Genomic DNA, 16,187 nt, shown 5'->3' on the forward strand with positions numbered 1-16,187 from the left:
ACATCATAATTATGAATCAGTTGTCAAGCATCTGAATGTAAATCACATGACCCTGAGGATGCTGCAACAGTCATAAATGTGAAAAATGGTCATAAGTCACTTTTTTCAGTGGCATTTTCTTTTTTTTTTCTTTTTTTGGTCATCAAGTTTTTGACATCTTGCTAGGCAACTGGTGGTACTTGAATATTGCCATAATCCTAAAATTGGTACAATCTGTGAAAAGGTTGAAAAGCCCTGGATTATAGGGTCGTAAAAAGGGAGTTTTTTACTTCCTTATTAATATGATGTGGACAAAAATACATGGTCTTGAAAAGTAGTGGCTATATTAGAGCCATAGGAGCATAGAAAGTAAGAACAGCTTTGGGATTAAACTTGAGGAGGAGTTTCTGAGAGGAAACAAAGAGAAAACGATAAGAAATTAATATACAATATACAATTTGAAGGCATTAAAGTTTAAAATTTTCAATATGTTGCTGTTGCTGGTAGATCTTAATGATTTTTTTTTAATAATGATGAGACATGGTGGACGTGTGATAAAGCAAGCAAATATTGGAGTTGGATTCAGATGTTAATATAGACAATTTTTAAAGTGAATATAGAAAGAACACCAGAGACTTTTCTTTTGGGGCTAATGGACAAAGACCTGGAAAAAATTATGGAACTTTGATGTTATATACAGTATGTTGACAGCAGCAAGATTACTCTGTGCTCAGAAATGGAAGACTACATCGATTCCCACAACAGAGGAATGGTTACAAAACCTGATGGAGCTAGCAGAGATGGCTAAACTGACTGTACTGATTAAAGAAAAGAATACAAATATTTTGATTGCCACGTGGAAACCGTTTTTAGATTTTGTGCTTGAGGTGGAAAAAAATGAAATTTTGATTTTGGGTTTTACCGAGTAGATAGACTTGATGTTGTTGAAATGGTTAGTTTGTATTTATAAAAGTAAAAAAGTCAAGATTTGAAGTTGACACTCGAATTTACTGCACCAAAGGAAGCCGGAAGTCAATACCTTTTTTTCCTATTTTTCTCCCTTACCTCACTTCTCTACTCCCTTTCCCCTTCCCCATCTTTTCTGCCATTTACTTTAGTATTTTCGTTGTATCGTATATTATAAACTAATAAAACTTAAAAAAAACAAAATCCACTTAAAAACAAGCTTTGTAGGAATAGTTAAAAGAACATTTTATCAGTTCTAAATCATAAATTTGCAAACTCAAAGTAGTCATTGCTTTTTACAGTAATTTTCAAGCCAGTTTCAGCTGAAAAACTAAAAATAGTTTTTTCACTAGAAAAAAATATAATTTAGGTTTTAGTCAAACTACAGTTGTTTTGCTGAGACAAATAGTTTTCTGAAAAAAGGTTTCCTAAATAAAATAAATCAGAAAAGCAAGCATTTTGATTTCATATCAGTTGTAATTTATTAAAAAGTTTGAACATATTTAAATGTTAAATATGCACTTTAAAATGTTCCATATAGTTTCAGTATCATAACTAAGTATACAGTTGCAAGAAAAAGTATGTGAACCCTTTGGGATTATGTGGTTTTTTGCATGAATTGGCCATAAAATGCGCTCTAAACGTCATGTAAGTCACAACAATAGAAAAACACAGTCTGCTTAAAATAATACTACACAAACATTAGCTGTTGTCATGTTTTAATTGAAGATAAGATGGAAACATTCACAGTGCAGGATGGAAAAAGTATGTGAACCTTTGGACTTAATAACTGGTTGATCCTCCTTTGGCAGCAATAACCTCAACCAAACGTTTCCTGTAGTTGCAGATCAGACCTGCACAACGATCTGGAGTAATTTTGGACCACTCCTCTGCACAAAACTGTTTCAGTGTAGCAATATTCTTGGGATGTCTGGTGTGAATCGCTCTCTTAAGGTCATGCCACAGCATTTCAATCGGGTTGAGGTCAGGACTCTGACTGGGCCACTCCAGAACGTGTATTCTGTTCTGTTGAAGCCATTGTTTTGTTGAATTACTTGTATGCTTTGGGTCATTGTCCTGTTGCATCACCCATCCTCTGCGGAGCTCCAGTGGCGGACAGATGGTCGTACGTTTTCCTGCAAAATGTCCTGATAAACTCTGGAATACATTTTCCCATCAATGACAACAATTCGTCCAGGCCCTGAGGCAGCAAAGCAGCCCCAAACCATGATGCTCCCTCCGCCATGTTTTACTTTGGGGATGAGGTTTTGATGTTGCTGTGCTGTGCCATTTTTTCTCCACACATAGTGTTGTGTGTTTTTCCCAGACAACTCAATTTTGGTTTCATCTGTCCATGTTTGAAGTTTGCAAAAGAGCACCTGGATGTTCCACAGCATTACTGGCAAACTATACTGTGGACAGATGAAACCAAAATTGAGTTGTCTGGGAAAAACACACAACACTATGTGTGGAGAAAAAATGGCACAGCACAGCAACATCAAAACCTCATCCCCAAAGTAAAACATGGCGGAGGGAGCATCATGGTTTGGGGCTGCTTTGCTGCCTCAGGGCCTGGACGAATTATTGTCATTGATGGGAAAATGTATTCCAGAGTTTATCAGGACATTTTGCAGGAAAACGTACGACCATCTGTCCGCCACTGGAGCTCCGCAGAGGATGGGTGATGCAACAGGACAATGACCCAAAGCATACAAGTAATTCAACAAAACAATGGCTTCAACAGAACAGAATACACGTTCTGGAGTGGCCCAGTCAGAGTCCTGACCTCAACCCGATTGAAATGCTGTGGCATGACCTTAAGAGAGCGATTCACACCAGACATCCCAAGAATATTGCTACACTGAAACAGTTTTGTGCAGAGGAGTGGTCCAAAATTACTCCAGATCGTTGTGCAGGTCTGATCTGCAACTACAGGAAACGTTTGGTTGAGGTTATTGCTGCCAAAGGAGGGTCAACCAGTTATTAAGTCCAAAGGTTCACATACTTTTTCCATCCTGCACTGTGAATGTTTCCATTTTATCTTCAATTATTTTAAGCAGACTGTGTTTTTCTATTGTTGTGACTTACATGACGTTTAGAGCGCATTTTATGGCCAATTCATGCAAAAAACCACATAATCCCAAAGGGTTCACATACTTTTTCTTGCAACTGGTATTAAAACCATTTATCTGTGTACATTTATGTATGTGTGCTACATCTAGGTTTGTTCCTGAAAGCCAAAACGTCTGCAGAATGCATCCACAATATAAATTCAATAAAGACTTTCAAGTGCCTTTTTAATACATTCTTTGAAATGGTTGTAGAGCTGAGATATGGTTTGTAACTTGCAGTTTATTATTCCAAATACCAATTTACTCATAACTCTTCCTCTATTTAGAAAATGTATAGCTCAGCTGGATAGAAGTCTAATTAGTATTCAAACTTTCTCACCATTGCTATGTGTACTGACTTTTTATGCTATTTCAGTATTAATAATTTATCACTTTATAGAGTAACTTAAAAATAGAGTTATCTGAAAGGGCAGGAATTATGCCAAATGTGTCCTTCATTCACATAATTAATTTCACAGCCTTTTTATTCAACAATAATCTTGGTTTTCTTTCAGAGGTTAACACTGATAAAATCTGTTACTGATCAACTAAGATCTCTGGAAAAATCATTAGTACCTATTACATTTCACCGCTAGGATATCTTTTTTTACAAAATAAATTTGCTCTGGGAATGAATGGAGACTAAGCAGTTTGATTGTTATACTATGTCTCTAGGATGATTAAGAATGATTAAGATTGAAGAATTGGATGGGAATCTTTTAAAAAATATGTAAGTTATTATTTCTTTTTATAACATTAATTGTTCATTATTCCATATTTTCCACCTTAATTAAAAAATTAGTACTGCTTTGTATTGCTCTGCTTTATCTATTTTTATATGAACTGTCATCATATTTTTGCTAAAGCCTATGAATTATGGATATAGTAATATTGTTTTTTAAAAAAACATCCCTTTTGGAAACTTATGTTTTTTAAAAAAAATATCAAAGATGTTTTCAAAAGCCTATTGTGGAGAATTAAAATGGAAATATAGGCTTTAGGAGGTAAATGGACATATTTCGGAAATATAAATTACAAATTACAAATTAAATGAGTACACTCTTGAAACTAAATTTCTTGCGTGCCTTGTCCACATCATTATTTACTATTATGTGATATATTTGCTCAAATACAAGAAAAAATTGAAGCATGGGAGCTGAAAGTTATCTAAAACTAGAGTTTCTGCAGATAGGGAAACAAACTCTGCACATGCTCCTTAGAAATGTAGCATATTAAGAAAAGAGAAATTAGATTAGTAGGTATTTAAATAATACCACAGCTAAATGGCATTAACTTTTTCTATGCTGTTAGAAGTTACAGTGTTAATTTAATTCAGTACACTAAACATTAATTAGCCATTGATTCAGCAGTGTGAGAAATCCAGGTTTTAAACATCTGGCTTACAAGCATATCAGGTGTGTGGAAGTATGATAAAGATGATGTTAGGTGATTTTTGCTAAGTAACCTGACAGGAAAGTATGCTGCAGAAAAGGCAGCAGTTGTTTGGAAAGGTTGGCAAATTATTCAAATAACTATGAAGGTGTATTAATTTCAAGGGTAGCTAAGGGCAGTATGAGTGGTTGTCACTTTGGGGAGGAAAAAACTTACTCAGTTCCTGTTTATTCAGATTATATGTAGAAGTGAAAAATGGTATGAAGAGAAAAGGGGAAAATAAATTTCAGATAAATAAGATAGATTCAGTAGAATAAATTTTATTTGTTCTATTTATTTTGATAAAATGGATCATTTGGGGAGAAGAGGTTCAGCTAAAAACAAATGCCAATTAAATTAACATAGTAGTAAGAATTATTATGTCAGTTTGCCTCTTTGTTATAACAATGTAGTTTGTGCCACTTATGCGAACTTGGTTCATTTATGTAATGGTGTAATTGTTTTTTTTTTAAATGCATCAATTTATAGCAACTGCATAATTACACAAGAAATAGGTATTCACACAATTATGTAAAATGTCATTATGCAACTGGCCAAAATATCAATAATTAGCCATACTTTGAAACACAATATTTAAAGGTTAAGCCTAAATGTAATTGTGGCCCATTGAAACTTTTAAATGACAATTTATTAAATCAAGATTTCTTTGTATTCAAACAAATATATCCAGTTTGAAAATGTTTAAAATGAGCTGTTTCTGAAGACTTTTACCACGTCTATTACTAAAATGATTGGTAATAGACTCTTGAGGTAGTGCTTCACCTCATGAATAAATACAGATTTAATTGCCCAGAACAAAAATATTAGAGAATTCAAGATTTTAAGATTAAAATTTGTTTCTAAGAGGAATGAAAATCTTTATCAATTGCCATTGCCAAGAATGCTTCAAACCTGTGAAATGGTTTAATAGAATTATTATATAACAGTCTGCCATGTTCAGATATGAGTGCTATTTTTGAAAAAAATCTTCACCATTGACTTCTTAAAATAGAAAAGGAGGAAGGAAGGAAGGAAGGAAGGAAGGAAGGAAGGAAGGAAGGAAGGAAGGAAGGAAGGAAGGAAGGAAGGAAGGAAGGAAGGAAGGAAAACGTGTATTTATTATTGCATGCACTGACTGGATACAAACTATTCAGAGTTTTAGTTTTAGTTAATATTGTCCCAATCTAACCAGCATCTCTTCTCAAAATTGAACTGGGAAATTTTGGATTATGGCCAATTTATCTTTGTTGCTCATTCTACCATACAGTTTGAGACACACACACCCATTCTCCCAATGTTCACACACTCATAGTCCAATCTTTATAATACTATATATTTTTACTTTTCAAATGCCACATTCAGCAAGAGTTCCATTGGTTTCATCTGTGTTCTTAATTTAAAAAAATCCTTTGAGAATCCCTATGCTGCCGAAAAGGCAGCAGTTGTCTGGAAAGGTTGGCAAATAATTCAAATAGTTATGAAGGTGTATTAATTTCAAGGGGAGCTAAGGGCCGTATGAGGGGCTGTCACTTTGGGGAGAAAAAAGAACTTATTCAATTCCTGCTTTTCAAGCAACATGAGAAACACATAACTTTAGTCTTTGTTATATCACTACACACTCAGTGGCCTTTTCAAAGCATTTCACTGTCAAGAGTATTGCTAACTACTTATCCACACTTGTGGCTGTTCTTGGGTTCTTGGCTGATTGCCCAGTTTGCCTGTCATTCAGAGGGCTTCCCCACTCATCCCCCTCTGCACTTCATTCTTCTTGATAACAGATATGCTCAAGCTGCAGGAACACATGCCTCTGGCTGCTTGTGATGCATAGTGATTCATAGAAGGAATTGTCTTAGTTTGTGAAATAAAAGCGGTGCCTGGTCCATGCCTGAGACCTAGACAAGGGAAACCTGTCTTTATTGCTGCCTCATGTTAAATTGACATGGTGCTTAAGTTTACTATTTGCTTTGCTTTTTCCATCTCAGCTTGCCATGTAAACCCTTGCACAAACTGATTTGGCAGAATATTTACACTTACAAAAGAGTTTGCTTCAATCATGGAAATTCAACTCTGGGCATTCAAATCAGGAATTATACACTGGGTAGAAACATTTGGCTCACTCTATGGATCTAGTTTTTGTTTCACCAGATTCCCCACCCCTATCCCACCATTCACCCTAGCTGAGTAGTATGGTAGGAGATGCAAATAATATTATGATTTCATCTTTTTCCAAAAGAAAATATTGTTGATCTACAAATGCTTTCTCTGTATAGCATATTTTAATTCATGGATTATACAAAACTATATGGCTTTCTTAAAAATAACACTTACATTTTATCATCCCAAATAGTTTAATGTGTCTTTCAATAATATAATTATCAACTCTTTTCAATAATTTTAATTACTTTTTTTTACAAATATACTGAATCTAAAAACTTGGCATAGCCCTAAAATTAAGGTTGTATTGCCAACATTTGGCATTTTTGTGTCAGAATATTTTTATAACATTTTCTTATCCCATACATTAATCATTTATAAATCAGAATAGATTTTGTCCACAGATGTATGATGAAGTATTCTGGAAGCAATGAAAAAATTAATCAAATTCCAAGGTCGTTGAAATACAAACATTGTCTTTGGAAATAAGGCTACATTTTTTAAAATTTAAAAAAAAATAGATTTCTTAAAATTGACTGTTGGAAACAGAAGTGATTTCAAAGAATACATACTTTAAAGAATAGGTTTCAACAATGTATATCTTTAGTTTTTAGTCAATACAGGTAATCCTCAATTTATGACCACAATCTTCTGATGCTAAGTGAAGCAGTTAAGTGAGTCAAGCCCAAAATGTTACATTTTTTTGCTGTGATCAGTAAGCTAATTACTATGATCATTAAGTGGATCACATGGTTGCTAAGCAAATCTAGCTTCCCCCTATGACTCTCCTTGTCAAAGTAAGGATAGGGACAGCTGCAAATGATGATCACTTGACTGGGACATTGCAACAATCAGAAGTGTATGTCAGTTGCCAATCACACAAATTTGGATTATGTGACAATGGGGACACTGTGATGGTCATAAGTGTGAGTATCAGTTGTAAGTCACTTTTTTCAATGCCACTGTAACTTCAAACAGTCACTAAATAAATGGTTATAAATAGAGGACTACCTGCATTGGATTGAAAGATTAAAATTGAGGAATATATGGTGATAAAAAAACAGACAATAGATTCACAAGAATCTAACCAAATTCTAGCAGGATTAGTTCCCATATGTACAAAATATTATTCTGCAAGTCAACAAGAAACTTTCAGTATGGTTTTGAATGAAAACTGAAACTGTTTAAAATAAATAAACATGCCTAATGATCAAATTAGAAATCAACAATAATTGCAGATGTCCAAAGTGGAGTATAATATTTATAAATGTATAATTTATAAATATAAAGCATAGAGTCAGTGGTTAAAGCATCAGGGTAGATGAGTTCAAGTCCTGCCTTAGCCATGAAAGTCAGTTGGGTGATTTTGGGCCAGTTTCTCAATTCAACCCACCTCACAGAACTGTTGTGGGGAAAATAGGAGGAGGAAGATTTGTTGGATATGTTCACTGCCTTGAATGATGGGGGGATAGCAATAGCACTTAGACTTATATACCGCTTCACAGTGCTTTATAGCCCACTCGAAGTGGTTTACAGAGTCAGCATATTGCCCCCAACAATCTGGTCCTCATTTTATCGACCCCAGAAGGATGGAAGGCTACCTTGAGCCAGTGAGATTGAACTGCCAAACTGCTGGCAGAATTAGCTGTCATACTGCATTCTAATCACTGTGCCACCATGGATACATATAAACAAACAAACAAACAATTAACTAGCAATTAGCAGCTGGGAAAAAAGAGACAAAGAAAAACAAGGGACGACAAAAATACTTTTTTTCATAAAATTTTTAATCTTTTGGGTTTGTTTTGTCTTTTTTAAAAAAGTGTTTTGTAACCACGTTTTCATTTCAACTTTCACATTTGTGCAAACTCTGCCCAAAGTATGCACAATATGTAAAATGAAAATGTTCATTTCATTTATTTATCTTTCCTTTGTTTTTTGTTGTTGTTTTTTATTTAAAAATATTGGTTTGAAACTATAATGATAAAATAACAAAGAGAAACATGGGGGAGAGGAGGAAGATATTTTTCTTTCCAAACTTGTAGAAACAAGGAAAAAAGTATTGAAGAAAGAAAAGAGTCCAAATTATATTGGGGGGGGGGAAGGATTTTTGTCTGTGATAAACAGAATGAGAAGCATTAGGCAGACTGTTCAGGTAAACATGAAAGATTCTGCAGGTTCTTTGATCCCAAACCATTGGCTGAATGAGAATTTGGGTATTTTTCCCCGCATCTTAGCTCAGCATGTTCTACATTGGTATCTGAAATTGTCTTCTGTTCCTTTGTTGGCAGATTCTTAGTTTTCTGAAAGTCTCTTATCATTCTGTGCAAAGGACATTTACTCAAAACTGCCAGACTTCCATAGAGACTTAGGGTTTCAAGTGAAAGAGGAAATTTGCCCCTATTTAACTAGACAGCTGTCTTTTCTCCCCTAACAGAATACCAGTAGTATGAAAATAAACAAATAAACAAATAAATGTAAAACATCTGGTGACCTCTTTCAGCTTGAGTCACAACCCATCTGTAAGTCTCTGATGAGGCACATGCATAAGACCGCTGTGGTTAGAAGAATTATCAAATAGAGTTTTGCCTTGTGAGTGCAAACTATATTTACCACATTTAAGCTAGTTCAGCATATTTGTGGCTTTTTTCCTGGGTTTCACAAGACAGTTGAAAATATTGTAGAGAAGGAGTATTGTTTCTATTTCATAAGTGGAGGATGTCATTGTTTTGCTCAGCGCATAGCAAACTATGGAACTATTGACATTAATAGATAGAAAAGAAGAACCAAATTTGACTATATATATGTCTGTGTGTATGTGTAAATTTTTTGGATTGCTAACAAAGAATTAAAGGGAGACTGATATGGCCATTTCAAACATATTTGTTCTCATCAGTCAGCCATACCCTTCTGAGATTCGAACCTGGGCCGATTGCACATTAGGCAATTGTTCTAACCTTTAGGCCACTGGCTCTTTCTTGCTTTGTTAGCTGAGAAGCAAGGGAGATATGTGTTAAGTGTTTGTTAAGTATTTAGAATACCTTGCTAGGCCCCAAACACGGGACAAATCTTATTTCCTGTTTCAGCCTAACCCAAGGTTATTTTGTGCTTGTGCTTCATGCTTGTGCAAGCAAAGTGTGATCGGAGCTGCCATCTCTCTATAAATATTGGTGGGGTTGTGTGTGGTGCTGGCTTTGTTGCTGTAAGTGGGTTGGATGGCTGTGTTGTTACATCCTGATTGGATGATGGAGTTATTGTTTGCAGCTTAGTCAGCTGTTTTGTAACATCCTGTGTGGCTGAGGTGTTGGCTGTAAATAAAGGAAACAGAAAATAAGATATCCTACTATTAAATACAGTACATTGTGTACATACATACATACATACACATACATACATACATACATACATATGTAGTCTCACATTAGTTATTTGTGAAACAACAATTGGGATAAATCATCTTGGCAGATCAAGCCTGAACCTTTCTCAGGTTTTTCAACTTCTGAAAGTTTTGGGAGGTTTTGGCGGCTAGATAGGGGTTGTCAAAGAAAAACTAACATATAAATGGTTTGATTTTCTCTTAATCCAACCCCTTTGTGAGTATTGAATGAATTAATGAATGAATGAACCTTTATTGTCAAAGTACAACCATGTATAGTAATTTATTGCACTATCAGTGTCTTATTCTATTTCTGTAGAATACTAGAAAATTAATCTTGTACATTATGAAAAAACTGACTTTTTATGGCTATATAAATAAGAATATACCATATGTGCTTTCTGACTACCACTAAGACTAGACCTTTGTAGACTAGAACTTAGGTTGACTACTAAGCAGTGTCCGAGTACAGCTTTGGCTGGCCTAGTTATATTGTCACACATAAGATTCTTCAAGGATAAAGAACAATTTGGGGAGAACAAAGGGTCAACTCATTTGGATTAGATAATTAGTAAGTCTGTAAGGAGTAGATTTTCTTCCATTGGAATAAATTATTGGTTTGACAGTTTTAAAGTGCTGGTTTATAAGTGACAGATTAGATGATAAACGATGGGGCTTTTGGCTTTCTAGCTGAAGAAGCAGAGGTCAGAGCTGTAAAACCATCAAGTGGTACTTTAACTAGACAACTGATCTAATAATAAAATGCTGTAGAAAACGATTGACAAGAGCAAAGTTAAGCTAAAGCCCTAGTGCTTAAATTTCATGAAAAAGAATAAGAGGGCTGAAAGCAAAGAAAGGCTTGTGCAGCATCTGATCTTGGATATTAATTTATAGCGTTAAGTTCAGGAAAATCTGAAGAAAAAACATTCCTGGTATTACTCACTGGACAAGATCAAAGAAACTCCTTTAAGTTAATAGGAAAGTTGTCTAAGTACATATATGGTAGTGAAGCTTTGGTAAGGTTCTGTTTCAAAATGATACTTATTTCATAATTTCTCATAATAATGCCATCGTTACTTACCAAGATTTTTTTCAGTCTCCCAAGTTACAGTGTTGAGTAATGGTTAACATATTGACTGACAATGGTACACCTAGATTTACTAATTCATATTAACTGAATTAACTATTCAGATTTGATTTAATTTGAAATAATATATATATTTATGGGACAATTTACTGATCAATGGTCTTGTAGATCATATCCATACCTTCCATATCAGAAAGTATATAAATTAGTTTGAAGGCTAAATATACATAAGAGCTTAATTTCACAAGATAATGAGTGCTGGTGTATGCCTGTATGTGAGTAATTTTAATGCATGTCTTTTAAATCAAGTAGAGGGAAATCTCAAGTGAATAGAGGTAGAAGTGCTGAAATACAATTACTTTTCAGTCTGTCTACTTCTTCAACTATTGAGTTGTTCCTTACATGGTTTCTTTTTTCATTTACTAATGTATTTGCTTTCTGTCTTTACTGAAGGGAGTTCTATCTGTTCTAACTGTGACATTTTCTCCTTGGTGGTCTTCAGGTTTTGGTAAAGTTATTGCTTATGGCCCTCTTACTTTCACTATAGATATAAACCAGCTGTTGTCTGTCTCTTCTTTATTGGGAGACAATTAGTACGTGTCTACCTAAGAATGGAAATCTAAGCCTTTTAAATGCTGCATCAGCAACCCTGTGAGAACGAAGCAAACTTGCTTACATAAAAGAAAAAGTAAACAACTTCAGCAACTCTTTCAGATGCTACCACTAATGTCTCCAAAGAATATAAACAGAACTTGTGAAAAATAAAATATGTTTGGGTTAAATGTGAAGAAAGAGAGAGTAATTCCAAAAGAATGTTGAAATGATCTGCTTCTAATACTAATTTTTAAGATTTTAAGATTCCCTTTCATACAGAAGACTCTATCATGTCCCATTTTTATACTAAAAGTTGCATTCCTTGTTTTAGTTGTGATACTTGCCAATATATAAATAGTCAGGGAGAATTTTACACCACCTTGTCTTTATGTCAAGCAGCATTTCATGGCTGAGTGATCTTGTGCCCCAGGTCTTGGCAGCTGTCCTCCAGAGGCCAACTTTTGGGGATTACATTGACAGTCAATCAGTGGACCATGTCCAATGTAAACTAGACTAGAACCATTTAAATTCAGTTACTATCAACAAGTCAAATTAGCTAGAAACTTTTCTTGGAAGATTTAATAACAATGTGGAATTTTAATAGACACTGCCTTGTTTCTTGTTTTTGTTTGGAAAACTTCTTAAAGGGTTAAATAATGCACTATTTATCTGAAATAATTTATTAAATTAATTCTGCTTTTTTCTTACTTTCACCATAGGTGGAAATAACTCTGCAGGATGTCAATGACAATCCACCAGTGTTTCCTACAGATATGCTTGATCTGATTGTAGAAGAGAATATAGGGGATGGATCTAAAATAATGCAGCTAATAGCTACAGATGCTGATGAGGTAGGAAGTGACTACTTTTCTGAATATTGAAACCTTGTTGGTATTACAGTGATTTCAATGCCCAGATTAATTTTCTACACTATAACTGAAAAGTTAGAGTTGTTAAGGAAATAGGACATAAAATGTGATTACTTGCTGATTAAAAATGGAAATTGATATAATTTACCACAAATGTGTTAAGCTAAAGACTCCAAGACATTTGAGCTAGACAGGGAAACATAAAGATTTGTCACTTTGCTTATATTATTTGTTTTTTCTTATTCCAACCTTGTTGATCATGATTTCTGCCTAGCTTCTTTGTCCATTAACAAAAAAGCTGTGCAGTGCTGCAAAGAGGCAATTTCAAAGAAGTGTTATGAATTTCTGAAACAGAATTCTTTCTTGATATCTGTACTGACCTGCGCTTTCTGAAGTGTGATGTGATTAGCAAGACTAATTAAAGATATCACTAAGGATTGACATCAGGTTAATGGTACTCATTCAATCAATTAATAATTATTCAATCAAGGACCAAAGGTGATCAGGCCTTACCTCTAAGATAAGGAGTAGTAGAGAATTGTGGGTTTCATACTCCTGTATTAGAGTTGCTCATTTCAATGCAAAATAATTACTTAATTTCAGGACAGGTTTAGAAGTCAAAGCAATGAGGTTAAATTACTGTTAATATAGGTAGGAGGTTCACCCCCACATTGGCCATCATCTATTTTATTTGGCTTAATTCTTGTTTGCAGTAAAGTTTTTTTTATTTAACTAAGTCTGTGAAAGTCCTGCCAAGTCCTAGCATGAAATTCCAAGATCCATATAATATCAGGAGGTTATGGTTTATTATCATCTTGGGTAGCCTTACACTTGAATGTTTTGGTGAAACAAAGTTACCTGAAGGGTAAAAATATTATCTTTTATACTGGTCTTCTTGATATTACCGTATCTTATTGTATTTTATTGTTGTTAGCCGCCCTGAGTCCTTTCGGAGATAGGGCGGCATATAAGTCCCAATAATAAATAAAAAAATAAATATGAGTTTTTTCTTTATATTGTGAAATAAATTCCTGGAAAATCAGAAAAGCAGAGCAGCATCAAAGTTTTGTTCATAATGATATGGAGCAAAATATATTTTCAGATGCATACAAATCTCAAATGGCAAATCTTACATTTAAAAATTCTTGTTTTTTGCATGTAGTTGCAAGAGGTTTTCCAGTAATTGTACATACTTATTGACATACCATACTTTGCATATACTCAGGAGTTTTGCTGAGAAAATTCCAGGCATCCAAAAATCAAATAGACCATAGGTTGGATCTAGGCTTAGTGACACAAAATTCTTGCACTAATTTAGATCCCCGTTAGTGCTATATCAAGGATCTGTTTCCCTGTATAACATAGCACCTCTTCACAGTGCCTTCTATCCATTTTGTTATCAGATCAGGGATGAAATATCTACTAATATGATCCCAAAGTATCCTTGACATGTTTCAGGTTATGGTTCTTTATCAAGAAATACTTTGATGATTCACAGGCTAGAAAGCCTTGTTTTGCATTTTTAAATATGTCTGTTTTAATGTAAAATTTATAACTTAGTTGTTTACTGAAGATTTAGATGAAATGTATCTCATTTTAGTTTTTATTTATTTATTTTTCAGGGTGCAAATGCTTTGGTAACTTACACCATCATCAGTGGTGCAGAAGATAGTTTTCATATTGATCCAGAATCAGGTGAATTGATAGCTACCAAGCGGTTGGATCGAGAACGCCGTTCCAAATATTCCTTGCTTGTTCGTGCTGATGATGGTCTACAATCTTCAGATATGAGAATCAACATTACTGTTAGTGATGTTAATGATCATACACCGAAGTTCTCCAAACTATGGTATTCCTTTGATATAGCAGAAGATACCACTCCAGGTAAACTGAATACTTAATATGAAATATGAAATTAATGCAACTATTTTGATTAGTTGAAGTAGATGAATAATTTTTAATGTTAAAATGAGATAGATAGATATATGATAGATAGATAGATAGATAGATAGATAGATAGATAGATAGATAGATAGATAAACAGATGATGTAAATATGGATGATGTGATAGAGATGTACTTAATTGTATTCTTGAACATCTAAGCTAAGGTATCTCTATTACCTGGCTTTATGAGGGAGCAGGAAGTAAATTTAACCAAATTCATCCTATTATTTTTTACTACAATAATAACATATTAAAGAGACCTATATTTTGTCTCCAGTACAATTTAATCCTTAACTTCAAGAAAAGAAAGAAATTCTAAGGCAGGAAGCACAGTGACAGCCACTGATATTGTATAACCCCTCATTATATAAGAAGGCTGCAATGAAAAAACCAGTGTGTTCTATTTTAAAGAAAGTGTGTAAATTCCAAAAAAGAACTTTTTGCCAATAGGGTCACAGCCAATTTCAAAATATATTTTTCAAAAGACTATTATTCGACTTCAGGAAAAACTATTGTTTCCCAGAGTTGGGTTATCTCAAAAATAAATGTTCTTTTACATTAAATTTGTCTTCTTCTGCCCCTCAGTGACATTGCATATTAAGGCTCAAGTGATCTTGAAATAAACCTTGGAATGCTTTGGTCATCTGTGCCCATAAATCTGATGCAATGCATTATAATGATTGGTCATATATATATATGTTTTTGGTTTTGTATTAACAAAATCTTCCCATTTACAAAAAGCATTTTTTTGAGGAAGAGGCATCTGCGAGAAAAAAACCAAAGCATTTTTTGCTGATTCCTTTCTACTTCAAATAGTTCCTTTGCCACCAGATTTTCTTCCTGCTGATTTTAACCCATCACTTCAAACATCATGGGCTATAGCACAGGAAAGGAAGCTGTAGGACAATAGTAACTTTTTGTAGTTCCCATTTACTTGAGGTGTTGATCTAAAATGGTACAAGCTCTAATCCCATTTTTTTCTATTGTTTTCTTTTTTCCATCTTCCCCTCCTCCCATTTTTCATTTAGGTTCTTTAGTAGCAGCTATATTAGCTAGTGATGAAGATTCAGGCATAAATGGAGAAATCACATACATTGTGAGTGAAGATGATGGCGATGGGACATTTTTTTTGAATCCAGTTACTGGTGTTTTTAACTTAACCTGCATGTTGGACTATGAAGTACAGCAGTATTATGTCCTTACAGTTTGTGCACAAGATGGAGGTGGACAATCCACCATTAACAGAGTTTATTTTAACATACTAGATGTAAATGATAATTCACCAATATTCAGCATGGCTTCCTATAGCACCTCTTTGATGGAAAACTTACCTCCAGGCTCTACTATACTTGTTTTCAATGTTACAGATGCAGATGATGGTATGTATTCTTCCATATTTTGAAAGTCGGTATTGTGGAGCATATTTGCACATGTATGTTATAGCACAAATATAGTGTTCATATGCCATACCAAATATAATGATTATCTATCCTGTAATTATACTAATTGTTCTGTGCCCATAGTACACAAGGTCATTGCTAGTTTAATACTGTTTACTCTTTATGACAATAGATTTGCAGGATCACATAAAGAAGTCTCCATTCCAGGTTGTAGCATTTTTTTAAAAAAAAGTCTTGGTAGCTAGTATAGATGTATATTCTCTGTATGAAACTAT

General features: G+C 34.1%; 1 protein-coding gene across 1 annotated transcript in view; it reads left to right on the forward strand.

Moving 5' to 3' along the window:
• FAT4 (FAT atypical cadherin 4) overlaps positions 1-16,187 on the forward strand; it is a gene marked incomplete at both ends in the record, with an annotated part of 131,165 nt that overhangs the window by 45,714 nt on the left and 69,264 nt on the right. Inside the window, 3 exons of the mRNA XM_083368009.1 lie at positions 12,418-12,549; positions 14,190-14,451; positions 15,541-15,891. Of these exons, the coding sequence (XP_083224135.1) occupies positions 12,418-12,549; positions 14,190-14,451; positions 15,541-15,891 (745 nt within the window). The remainder of the gene's footprint in view (positions 1-12,417; positions 12,550-14,189; positions 14,452-15,540; positions 15,892-16,187) is intronic.

Source organism: Vipera ursinii (genome assembly GCF_947247035.1).
Source record: "Vipera ursinii genome assembly, chromosome: 7".
Lineage (NCBI taxonomy): Eukaryota > Metazoa > Chordata > Lepidosauria > Squamata > Viperidae > Vipera > Vipera ursinii.